The sequence below is a fragment of the Varroa jacobsoni genome, unplaced genomic scaffold, assembly GCF_002532875.2.
Source record: "Varroa jacobsoni isolate VJ856 unplaced genomic scaffold, vjacob_1.0 scaffold_436, whole genome shotgun sequence".
NCBI classification, from domain to species: Eukaryota; Metazoa; Arthropoda; class Arachnida; order Mesostigmata; family Varroidae; genus Varroa; species Varroa jacobsoni.
In genome coordinates, this window is record NW_019213338.1 from 76,936 (window position 1) to 90,133 (window position 13,198).

General features: G+C 39.0%; 1 protein-coding gene and 1 long non-coding RNA gene across 5 annotated transcripts in view; one reads left to right on the plus strand and one right to left on the minus strand.

Annotated features, from left to right (window-relative positions):
- The window catches only part of LOC111260408 (uncharacterized), a 48,088-nt gene extending 40,108 nt beyond the window's left edge, over positions 1–7,980 (plus strand). For both annotated transcript variants that reach the window (XR_015311064.1, XR_015311062.1), the window contains one exon: positions 7,098–7,980. This is a non-coding gene — a long non-coding RNA (uncharacterized LOC111260408). The remainder of the gene's footprint in view (positions 1–7,097) is intronic.
- Positions 7,981–8,096: 116 nt separating this feature from the next.
- The window catches only part of LOC111260404 (tRNA-specific adenosine-34 deaminase regulatory subunit adat3), an 11,235-nt gene continuing 6,133 nt past the window's right edge, over positions 8,097–13,198 (minus strand). The window contains exons 7-9 of one of the 3 annotated variants that reach the window (XR_002680321.2): positions 10,775–11,064; positions 9,406–10,625; positions 8,097–8,445 (exon numbers count right to left, since the gene is read on the minus strand). Coding sequence is in view for 1 of the 3 variants with exons in the window: in XM_022833140.2 (XP_022688875.1) it covers positions 8,417–8,445 (29 nt within the window). In the remaining 2 variants the exon portion in view is untranslated. The remainder of the gene's footprint in view (positions 8,446–9,405; positions 10,626–10,774; positions 11,065–13,198) is intronic. The other 2 variants (XR_002680323.2, XM_022833140.2) reach the window with 2 other exon arrangements.

Sequence of the window (13,198 nt, forward strand, 5' to 3'; positions counted from 1 at the left end):
TCACTAGTAAGAAGAATACTGACGAATGAAAACATCGTCTGAAGATGTTCACTTTAAAAGTATATATTAGATCTTCAATGAGCTGATTCAACAGACTGCACCCATATCTCCTAAAAACGTAATAAGAGTCTGTTAAGTTCGGAACGTATTCATTCCATTGTAATAAACACTGAGTAGAAAAAGTATTAACAAGTAAAATTAGATGTTTTTCGTTAAAATATAATACGAAAATTTTCTTCTTAGCACAGCTAGGATTTGATATGATAGGTTATAGACCTTATTAAGAGATCCCTAAGCCTTATGCACCAGTGAACTGGACGGTCAATAGAGAGTTATGAATCGTGGGGTTGTTGTCTCGGTGTCTCAAAGTACCTTAGTCATTTATTCCCACTGACCCTGGCGAAAAGAATAGACAATGGAAGCAAAACAGAAACACCTTTCTCAAGTAATCGATTGGACGCACCAACACGCATACGCACTATGCATTATTCTACACAAGACGATAATCAACATGGAAAAGCAACAAATAGTCGTGTCGGTAAAATGTCAACGATAACAATAAAACTTCTGTGGTAAACAGCCGCAAGAGCAATTCTCCAGGCTACAAATTATTGTTGTTCGGTTTAGGTCCATCACCAACCCGTTAGATATTTTTACTTATTATCTAAATTCGGCGTACAGAAGCAGAAAATGAGATGCTTACCGCCTGGAACACGTACTTATGCATAGGTAGGTTATTATAGAAGCGGAAACAATCGGTTGCTGAGTGTTTTACGGTTAACGCCTTCAGTATCTAGACGCCTCGAAAAGGTCCGCTTATAACTGCACAATGCTAGCCTTAGGTCATCACATAGCAATGTTGTCAAAACATGTACGCTTATGTTACTACCGCGATGGAATTTCTTCGACTATATGTTATGTTTCCTCTAAATTGTTTTATCAAAAGAATCGCACGCGTGTTGTCCATTTGTTAGACAGTGGAGCTACTGGATCTGTCCTTTTGAACGATAACAATAAGTTTAATTGATCTCATTAATAATACAAGCCAAACAAATAGTAAGCCGTATATGCAGGTACGATTCTCAACTATTGTAACATACGAGCGCCATTGATCCTTAATGATTTGCACCACCACGCTGTTACGTGCTTGAGTTTCCATGGCTTTTTATGATATCCAAAATATTGGCATAGCTGTAAAGAATCATTTCCATCCAGGCCCAAGCGTCAACGAATCGGCGTTTTTCCTGCACATAGTTTTTTTAATCTGTTTATCTGTGCCTCTGTAAGTCATCACGAAGCACGACTCCAGAACGATCTTCTTACGCACCCCTGACCCGATCAGTGCTACCCGAGCAACCATGGACAGCCAGGCCATCAAAGCCGCAGTTCTAGTCTTGCAGCTGGGTCTTTACCCTCGCTTTATAACATAAAAATCGCGCAATTGTCGCAAGCATTAAGACTCGACATAATTTACTTTAGTTAAAGCCTGTACTTACTACATTTAAGGCCTGTTGACACTATACAAGTGAAAGGAACGTATACTTAAAATTAACCAGAATTTCGCCAGTCATTGGTGCCTCTGCTGGTTGGTTTTCTAAGACTATATCATTCTCGGTGGTGACATGTTATTTCCCGTTTCCAGTCACTGGAATTCCGTGGTTCAGAGGGCGAATTGTTTTGATACGCTGGCCTATTATTGCCATACGTCACGCGGCAGACCCGAAATTTTGCTAATACAATGACGAGGACGATTACTGAACGCATGAGGATTATTACAAGCGGGTTGATGATTGCTCCACTAAAATTTTGCCCACGATATTGGATAATTTCCGATCGTCTACGGGGCAAAGTTGACCTATTACCCCGCTTCTGTTCAAAAGCTGAAAATAATAACACCAAACGATTTTAACATTTTCGGCTGTGACAGCGACTTCTGATGGTATAGTAACGATGGCCTGGGGGATGCGACACCCTTTTGCTGTCAATTATCGAGTTATTAGTTGTCTGCTAACGTGGCAACGATTAAATAATATAACGTAATTTGCCCGATGACATGACCAGGCTAGTCATCTACTTGATCATTCGCGAAGATACTAATCGTTGGTCAAGAGCTGAAGCCTTATGTCACAACCCCCCGGCAACCCTCTGTAACGACGGTTTAGGTATCCGATACAGCGCCGTCAAGCCCCTATTTGGTATCATACCGACCTAAAACATTTAAGTAGACACATAATCGAAAAACGCTCATCTAATAGGGCACATGTTTAACACAAAACGTAATTACACTGAGACGGTGGCGTAATGTAAAAGATCATGCCATACACGCTTGTTTTAATAACTACTCATTGCGATAATGATAATAGATCATTCAAGATACGAGTCCCTGTATTCGTTTACCTTTTAGTTATACTGAAGAGCACAAGCCCTAGCAGTTTTTCTAACAAGTCGTCCAAACCTATGTTCATAGATAACGCAATCGTACAATACACTACTACATAGTATAGATTGTATTGAATATTCCAAACAACGAATAAGAAACGATTAGATCTGAATTGGACCCGTATTTAGTTTCCATATAGCACACGTGTTTGCTTTCCAAATCAATCGCTACAAACGCACTCGCGTGTTCCTCTTATTTGCCAACCAATCGACACACAGTATCGCGTCCATGATTGGCGTTTATAGGAAGCTTGCAAGCATAGTTGAGGCTTAGTTCGTAACCTGACAGATTTCGGCTAGCGTAGATATTCAGATTGGTATTGATCCGCCACCGGTCTGCAAATCTCAGCATCGCGTATTACAGGAAGCACGTATCGCTAAGAGACTAACGTCGCCTGGGCAAAAAACACGGCGACAATTGGACCCTTTCGACTTCTGTCTTCCTCAACTTTCTCCTCGTGTTTGACTACCCAGATAAACGATGCACCCTGATCAAAACATTATCGATTCGGTCCAGCCATCGCTTGACGCTGGCCGAAAGCAATTAACTTTGGCTATTTAAATTTCAAAACAAAAAAACACTGGCCATTTTACTTAGTAGTAGTTAACATTTAAGACAACCGTAGCGAAGCTGACGTCTGTCGGATCGCGTATAGCGGCGCATTGTTCAGTCAGATAAGCAATAAGTGAAAGAGTCACAAGTGTTTGTTTATTGGTTGTAATATTTGTTTAGTATAACTAAGGCTTTATATTACTTGTCCTTGAAAATTATCATAAACATTTCTTTTTTTTACTATATCAGATGTTTTAACATTGATCGTCATTTTATTATCCATGAAAGTTTACACACAAACGCCGCACGTCGACGCTTATTTCTAGTCACAAGTCACAATGACGAGCTATTATGGCGGGCACACGCATTACATTAAACTTGACAAATATCTTATTAAATTTGACTGCATTCGAAGGCAACCTTTAATAAAGTTTGATGTCATTTTCGCTTATGGTTTGTTACAATTTCTAACACCCTAAAAATTAGTAAAAAAAATAAAAAGCCACCTTCATACCCTATCACATAGATAGACCAGAATCTCATCGCGATAAACGCATTGCAATTATCTTAGAAATCCGATTGTTAAGCTTTGGGTGTCCACTACATGCAAACTGTTCGAGTAGATGAATACAAGAACTCTTGTTCCCTTCCAGTTGCTTGCAGTGGTGATTTAACAATTGACATTATAGAGGATTCATTTTTCGCTGCTTATTAGAGCAATGCGTTTGAGCGAGAAAAGAGGCGAGACAAAAAACGATCCCAAAATCCGTCCATCGAAGTCCTAGTTTGTGCCACTGTGTCTGCCGGCGTAAGTTATTTTACTTCGTCAAAATTCTATCTATACATGCGGCCCTGGTTACCACTTGAATTTGTCAATGAGTTAAATTGTTCGATTAGTTTTCTTTTTCCTTTTCTGCTTGTGGCTCGACTTCTCAAAGAAACAACGACAGAAAACGACGAAAATGCTCACAGTTCCAATACGGAACATTAGCCTTTCAATTATCAGGCAGAAATCTGTCGCAAAGGCAGGTGTTGCCCGTAAACTCGTTTGCTAACAGACATATTCATTGGATGGTAGGTAGGTCGCACAGAATTGCGGTCCTTGGTATTCAATATTCCTGCTCCTATTTTGTTCGAGCAGAAGGAAATGCCAAAAAAAAAGATTCACGAATAGGCCAACCCCTTCAAAAGCAATGGAATAAAAGTCTTTATTTCCACGTTTTCTAATGACGAATTTGAGAATGTTCTTATAAGTGGTCTCATGGCCAGTCGTGTGATTTCGATTGGCTTCAGAACATTATCCTCCTCTACTGGTCAACAATGTTCTAACGGTATTGGATGTTCGGTAAAATTGCTATTTTTTTTTCACGGAAATCCTGTAATAGCGGTACCATTTCAACTTTATGACCACTTCGTTTCAATGAACGGCAAGATCGGTAATGTCAAAATCTTCCTGTGTGCGGCTGATCATTGCAGCCAATGGGCCTTTCTTATATCGAAAACTACATGGTGACAGGCAATCTTCCTGGTTAATCAATCCGATGTTAGAGCTTTGTTTTTGCCGTGTTTGTATATACAGTTATATGTGTGAGGATTATGTCGTAAGATGTCGTAACAGTCAAGGCCCTATGAATACTGGCAACCCTTGAACCTAAAATTTAGTTCAGTTGAAGTGTAATAGATTACAGAAGAAAACAGCCGATTAACAATTTGACAATCACAACTGTTTTTATTATTATGATTAATTTTTCGTTAGTACAAAAGCTCAATGGGTAATGGATATATAACCGCCAGCTGTTTCAGACGCACATAGTGTTTGTAAAAAAAAAACTTAGTTCGCCTGACTTCATAAGAACATAAATACTAGATGAAGAACTAGAAAGATAGCCTCTTTCGGACAATTCGAGATCGTCGGTGTATACTGCATTTGTTATCGGAGGTCCGGCGAGAAGAATGCTATATTTCATGAGTGCGTACATTTATCCGAAGCATCTGTTCCACAATAGGTACCGTGCCTTGGGCATACACTTATAGTGAGAGCTTTTTTATAGCTGCAAATTTTATACGACAACTAGAAGACAATCACAGATCAACTGTGCTGCAAGCTCATGCATTCATTACGTATATTCTGTAAATGATCGAATAATTTCATTGACAAATTAACTATCGCTGGAAAATGCACACAACAATCCCGTACAAATTTAAGATCACAACCCTGATGACGAAATGCACCGGCAACCTACTTTTGTCGAATACTCGGCATATTTTAGAAAAAGGCAAAACATTACTGTGATGTATTGTCGAATCTAAATGTCGAAGTATTTGATATGTTTCTTTCTCATTGTTGTGTCATAATAGGCCATGGGAATGACAAAGGACTGCCGCATGTGACGTCGCTGCGTGGTATGGGGCACAAAAACTACAGTAGACTGGGAAAAGAGCTACCGATTTAACTGATGACGCGTCGGAAACTATATACATACGAACTGTCTCCGTTTAAAAGCGCCCAAGTCTATTCTAATCGCTAATCTTGCCAAATTATCTAGGCGAAATTTACATAATCGGACACAGCACATTGCGCGCCTAAACGATTCTACTTGAGAAAAACATGTTTTAGCCAACTTTTGTTCAAGCAAGTTATTCGACAGATAATTGAGGACACCAAGGTAGCTTAGAAAATGTATGCACGCAACGTAAAACTTAAATATTACAAGACTAGCTTGTCGTATCTTGATCTATTCGTAAAGTAAATGAGAAGCAAAGATGTTATATTGATGAAGATGAGTACTGACGAATTTTCTAGCAGTGACTCGAAGCACACACAACAGCGAAGATCTATTTTGGCTCTTTCCGTGCAAAATGGTTCAAGTCGATACAAAAGTAGGCTGCTATAATGTCCATATTTTCCCAAATCAGTAAAAATATAGGTCAAACCTAGCCGCGGCCCACGCAAAAGAAAGGCAATGAACGTTAACTTGACGAATGTATTTTTCATGAAAAAAAAAGCCGATCTTTTCAACGTCAGCTAAAGAACCTAATTCAGCGTTTTCGCACGGGAGCTCTATTCATAATAACAACAAAAATTGCTAAAATCGATGACCTGTGCATGGACAACCTGTGCCGCTTCTGTCGAGCTTACCTTTTAAAGACTGACTTTCTTTTTTCATTTCGAAAACCGTCTAAGGCTTGTTTGTGTGCATATGAACTTGGCATAGTCAGGCGAGATTTCTTTTTGCCTATCCATCTTGGCTGACGCCGGGAATGTCAGCGCTCAGAAGAGCCGCGGGGGCATTGCCCTTCTAAACTGCTAATGACAGACGGTGGCATAGCGAAGATCGAATGGTATTCGCCAAGTGGACATTCAGCTCTGCTATGATGATCTGGTTTACTGGATAGATGGTGGATCTGAGCGACGTGATTTTTTCGGTGACGTAATTTGAATGAAAGTTCAGGTAAATCGCTTTTTCATGTATGTATACAGATCCTTTGAGAAACATCATTTTTTTTTTACCTAAATCGAGAGTATATAAATTATATGCACAGTTAAACCTCGAAAATACGCAGTGAATTTCAGTAAAATATATCAAGTCAGTCAACTGCTATAGCCGTCTGTAAAAGGTTTGTTACGAGGCATGTCCCTGACATGCTCAGTGAGTGACGCGGCGTGAGAAACTTGAAGGTGAAACACCTTCCACACATATATTAACGAACGCCTACCTCTTTCGTTTCGCCATTGCTGTACCCATAATAGTACAGTGGTTACGGCCTAACCTAAAACACTTGGTGATCTAAGTTCGATTCCTGCCATAGCCTTAAAAAGCCAGTCGTCCGAACCAATACCTGATGGCTTAATTCCAAGACGTCAAACTTAACAGCGTATTAACGCCCAATTAAGATCATCACTAAAGGACTTAGGTAATCTCTCTCGCGCTTTTGTTTTCTTTTCTACTACCTTTAATAATATCATGCTTTCGTCTCTTTATACCCTGCACCTCGTATATGTCGCTTTAATTGATCTCTCTTTTACAATTCTTTCTTCAGCTGAGCTGTAATTGTCAATTTACGGTATATTATCAGTGTGACTAATATTTTCATTGATTTTCAGCTATTTCTGTTTCGTTACAATCGCCACTGCGATGCGGTGATATACCGACATTGATTGTTATAATCACATCACAGAGACTGTTACTACGATTGTATGGCTATTAAATCGTGATTTCTCTTCCTGGGCCGCGACACTTAACAGCCAAAAAAGCAAACCCGAAATCTCTTCGTTTTCTCCGCTATTCATCGTTCACGTATTCCACTGGGCTGTTAGCAGTAAGCGCTGAGGAAGATAAGCCGAGGGACTTTGGTCATCGGTGTCACAACATGCCAAGGCCTCCATTGACATCGTCTTTAGAGCAAAGTTGCTCACTTTGCGTTTCGCACGAGTATTAACAGCGGTAATAGCCTGCTGATAAACCCCTGTTAACTACGGCAACGCAAGCGGTTCGTTCACAACAAACGGAGATCGATAACAATCGATGGTGGAAGTCCGGGTCAAAACTTTTTGGTTGATAACTGACAATTTTAACGCCCAATTAAATAAAAGAACTCTATTCAAGAATACGTCGACATGCTTTACACATAAATGAAAAACGCTAATTCTATTATACTTTATGAAGGCAGACTTCCATAGAGACCAGATGTTCAGGGAAAGAAGTAAACACAGAAAAAGCATTATACATTTGTCGGCTTGTATTGTAGCACCTGTCTACCAAAATAAATGAATGGCTCGTTTGTACGCAGCATGTCACTGCGAAACACAATTGCTTTTGATATCGTTTGATGAAGTTACACAATACTTATATACATATATATATATATATACAATTTACAAAAAAATTCTCACTGCGACCGGATAATTCATGCATTTCAAATATCATTGTATTAATATCATAGATATTCGAACGGTTAGAAAGATATCGAGCGAATAAAAACACTATTAGTGGCAGGTTCACGTTATTGATTTCCAATCGGCATAATGGGATATAGCATTCAAAATTGCGACAAACAAAATATCATCTTTGAGTATGCTAAACGAAAAAAAAATACGCCCACAAACAGAAAGATCTGATTGACTGCATCGTAACGCCCTTTTTATTCTAGTGCGATAACACTTCGGCTTCATGCTGAAATTGTGAATTCAATGAAAATAACAATGATGGAAACTAGTTTCTGCTGACGAGATATCTGTACAATGGTTGCAGGCTAACATTCTAATATGTACCAAATTATCATTACCATTTTTACAAGCGGATAGTTTGTATTTGGTTTTTAGCCAAATTGTTTCTTACTAATTTTGAGCATTTAGCAATCTTATTCCACTGTCTAAAGGTAGACACCATTGCGTTCTAGTTGGCTATCCTAGGACTGACCGGTTTACGTCTGATGAGCCAGGACCTTCTCGCCTGGAACAAAAAAATGACTATTTTTAAGAACCAGTTACATTTCAGTTTTCTATAGGCTGCATCTTACCCAGGCAGGACAATAACGCTGGCCGTCTTCTATTAAAGCAACATAAAGTAAGTGAATGCTCCAAACTGTAATTCTTGTGCGGCGTTTATTAAGCATCGCTTTGAACGCTTTATTCAAAAGTGCGCCTGATTTCGATATCAACGACAGATTGCCTCACGTGTCGTTAAGTTTAGTGGGTACCACAGGAGCATTGGGACGACATGCAAGCAGCTATTATACCTAAAATAAACCAGAGGCTTCATACATCCCTATACTAGAGTAGTCGATTTAAAAGATCACTGCATATTTCATTAAAACATGTGAGGAAAAACATCTAGTCATCGCAATAATGCGATGGCTCATCGCGAGTCCATGATCGCCTATAGGGTATGTCAACACATGACCACAGCTTCGAAGCGCGATATTACAAGCTGTGCGTAGAAACAAGATAAGAGAAGTCAACAAGGCCAACAGTGATTCAACATTCTGTTTAAAAAACAATCCAACAAAATAGGGTCTGATTTTCTTCGACCGAACTTACTACTAAAGTTACTACTTACTACTTAATTACTACTAAAGTTTATCATTACATCATAAGCAATACAGGCATGAGTAGTGTCAACGTATGCCTAGGAAACACCTTTTTTCACACAAATGGAGACACGATGCCTTTATAAGTAACATTAAATATAACCGTACGAATCACAGCGAGTTTCACAAAGCAAGTTTTGCCGACGAATTAAGGCCTCGCAGTCATCGCATCAATGATTACTGAACTACTTTAAAAAAGCCAACGTACTTAATCATATATATTTGTTTTAATTTGCTTGAGCAATATCTTAGCCGTGGTAGCTCGGAAGGCAACTGTTTTTGTGTTAACGTTCTCTCGCCTCATGTAAGCCTTGATTTCTTACCTTGATTACGAAAATATCCGTATAGTCTGCACCAGTACTGCTCAGACGTGTATGATTCTTGCAAGCTACAGAATATTGAATAGCAGTATCGTTTTGCGGATTTTTAGATTCTGACCAGCGACCTAACAGCGCGTACATACCAGATTCAAGTAACCGCTATAGAACTCACGATAGGTAGACCATATATGTATAGTCTGCATATTTTTATTATGGAAATTTGATATTTGCCAGTTATGTTCTAATATAGCTTCTCTGTCGAGTACTTTTGTTACTGGGGTGCGTCTTTCGGTTGCGAGATTATCTTGATGGCATTCAGTTCAACCAAACGACGATCCAATCTGACTGGGTCAGCTCGTCCGGCCGACTTGCTGTGTCCCGTCTCGTAGGAATCCAAATCGAATGCTGTGTTAATACCGCTCTGCCAGCCATTAATCTTCGTGTATCGACAGACATATCGATGTTGATGCTTTGCATGTATCCGGTCCGCTGAGGCGACATGTTCAAACGAGGCTCATGTAGAATACGCGGGCCTGCCCGAATAGTGGTCAATTGTTCGCTAAAGAATTTTATGGAAGCGAACCGTCCGTTCACAGATAGGTACGGCAATACCAGCTTGTCTGACCCATCGTTCCAACTTATCTCACAAAACTAGTATCTCAATACAACGAATTAAACGTTGCCAACAATTGCAGGTGAAACTAGCTAGCAGCAGAGAACAAAGCGCAAATAAGTGTCGGTTCTTAAAATAAGGCAAATAGTTTAAGGGCTACAATTGCCAGTGGCAAACAATGCAGGACATGAGAAACCGGGATGGTTGACTACGAAACATTAAGAATACTATGGAGTTATTGGAAATGAGTTTTCAATGTTGTTTTTATGTTTGATCTATAGTTTAGCGCATTATTCGGACAGCCACTACATTTGACTTATTAGCAACAAAAATAGCCTGGTGTTTTCCGGACGACGTTTACTTTAAGCTAGCATTAACTAACGACGTTCCATAATTGACTGTTGGGAATTTCTTTTAAACACAGGACGATTGAAATATATTAACAAAACTAAGACTTCTCAATCGGCATTTAACGGAGATCTGCATCTCGTACTTCAGCACAGCGTTTTACCGTGTGTGTACTTCTCAGAAAAGGTCCTCCGTAAAGTTAAGTAGTTTTGAACGGCAAACGTACTCGCGGGACTTTTCGTCGATATCCGTGTGTGACACACTGCAACCACATAACATATTAAAGAAGATACGCTTCTCTTTACGCGCTAACATCTACTCTACGGTAAACTAAGGTTTCGACTGGGTTTCCGTCCAGTAAAATGATCATAAGTACACAAATGAATAACCAAAATCACACGGATTACGCACTTTGTCCGAGAGATGAGATGGAATTAGCACATCGTTGATTGCGTTCAAGGTGCTATAAAATACAATTTCCCAATAAACTACTTCCCGTCGTGTCGAAACTTCCACCATGCACTGATTTATTTTTCTGTCATGCGAAATGTAGATTCAACACGCTTTGCTCAACTGCGGTGCACAAAGTCCTGCCCTCTCAATGTTATCTTGTTGGTTCCCAATCGATCCTTACGTCACCTGTCTTTCGATGCCGTTCATTCCATATTTTGTGGTTTATTCAAGCCTGTTCGTATGCAGCACTGGAAACGGAGGTACGGTATCAATAACTAGGTATGTTTACGTGGATCAAACCGTCAGAGGCTAGATGAAAAAGAGATAGAGCGAGTACGCAGCGAAAGACGTCGATGAAGTCTTAGGAAGCAAAAAATTGTTTTTGAAGGAGTTGCAAATATTCTGGTTATGAAAACTAACAAATACTGAAATATTATGACAGTGAAAAGCACAATAGTAGGTGTTAAAGACGCTTTAATAACGTCTTTAACAATAACGTATTTCAATCTAATAACGACGCTTTAATAATGTATTTCGATCAATGAAAAAAAAATATAGTTAGCTAAAATTATTATAGGCATTCCAGATCTTAGTCGTTTACGAGTATATTATTAGATGTTGGCTTTCAGGATTTAATAATATTAATATAGTACTAGACTACGAAGCGCGCCTAGGCTTCCCTGAGACTGGCAAGATTTCTGTGTTGCCGACTACACCATTACAGTCTAATTTGACCCCTTTAATATATATGGTAAATTTCCGCGTATGTCATCATTAGCCAGTATCATGACAATCATTTCGATTTTCGATGCACTTCCTGTTTTTGACAAATATCCAGGCTGCATTCGATAATAAGACATCACTATACAATAGCTTATATGTGCCTATTACTGTTAAAAGGCAAAAGCACGAGAATGGCGGTAAAGCCGTATGTGGGTTCTTTCCAGAACAAGTATTAAGTATATGTTAACATTTGACTAGCTATACATGTACATATAATAGACATGGATATCTTGACCTTTGTTGTGACGCCTTCAGTTCACGGAACAACCTCGAGATGTACAAATTGTAAACATAATGACGACACCCTAACGGTACTACACTGTGTACGCTTGTAGAATACGGGGTTAGGTCAACAGACTCGTTAAATTGTTGTTGTTCAAAAGAATGTAGGTAACGTGCTTTCTGGCGTCGTTATTGTCATCAGATCACTATGAACGAGGGGTGTGGTCAAATAAATGTACTACTTTTGTTTCACTGATGATATAAACTGATGAGATATGGGTAAAAATTTCATTTTACCGGACCGCATGAAAATTTGATGTTATAGTGCTGTCAACAAGAGTAATAATTACGCTGAAATTTGAACGATGTAACAAATGTTGGACAATCGTATGAGAGAGATCACGAAATCAATGCTCTTCATCGCACCTATTGTGTTTCTCCGAGATGAAATAAAACCTAATAGAAATAGACTTGTTAACTCAAGCATATGACCTTCTAATCGAACGTTCGGCACACGCATTTGAATGTCCTTATAAGAAGTCAAGTGATTTTTGTTCCACCCTATACATAAACGATAGCTTTTGTAGCGAGTGTTCACACATCAAACGGCGCACTTGGTAATTAATGATTTCATGCTGTGGCCCTGTTGTATGCTTGGCTTATTCAGAGATAAAGGAATCTTTCGCCGCCCACTCAGCAACCGTCCGGCGCAGCCCAATTTTGATCTATTAAATGCTATTGGCAGAAATGCTGTTCAAGTCAACATGGGCAGCTATCCATGTTTACTAGAAATTGTTGTGGCATCCGTAATAAGCAGTATAGACGGTTGATGGCAAATATCAATTGTTCAGTTGTTATACTTTTGTTAGAGTGTGGACATTAAACTCGTTGCGCAGATGTAATTAAAAAAAATTCGTAGTTTTTTTTTTTATATGGAGGTAATATATATGATCTGGACGCTACGGGTAACAACTCAGTTCTGTATTCTCATTTGTCAAAATTGTACCAACAAGTCCACTGTGTAGACGGCCTTCGAACAGGCTTTTACCAGCCGGGTGGGGCCAATTGTTGTGCTAAGTTACGTTTTTTATTCATATATAGGTAAATATGTTTTTGTCATGCTCTCACTCGCAAGAAAATAATTATTATCAAATATTCCATGTACGTTATTGAGAACACTTCAACTAACGCACTTGGAGCCTTAAGGTTTTTAAAACGATTAAAAATCTTTTTAAGATACATTTAAATACCTATTTATCTAGCAGATAATAATGCTATATATGTTCAAGTATGTAAAAAAGCTGTGATGAAAAATTATCTGGTTTACTTCCCGCTACGCACACTTCTGTTGAAAACTACAGATGTATTGTGTCATAT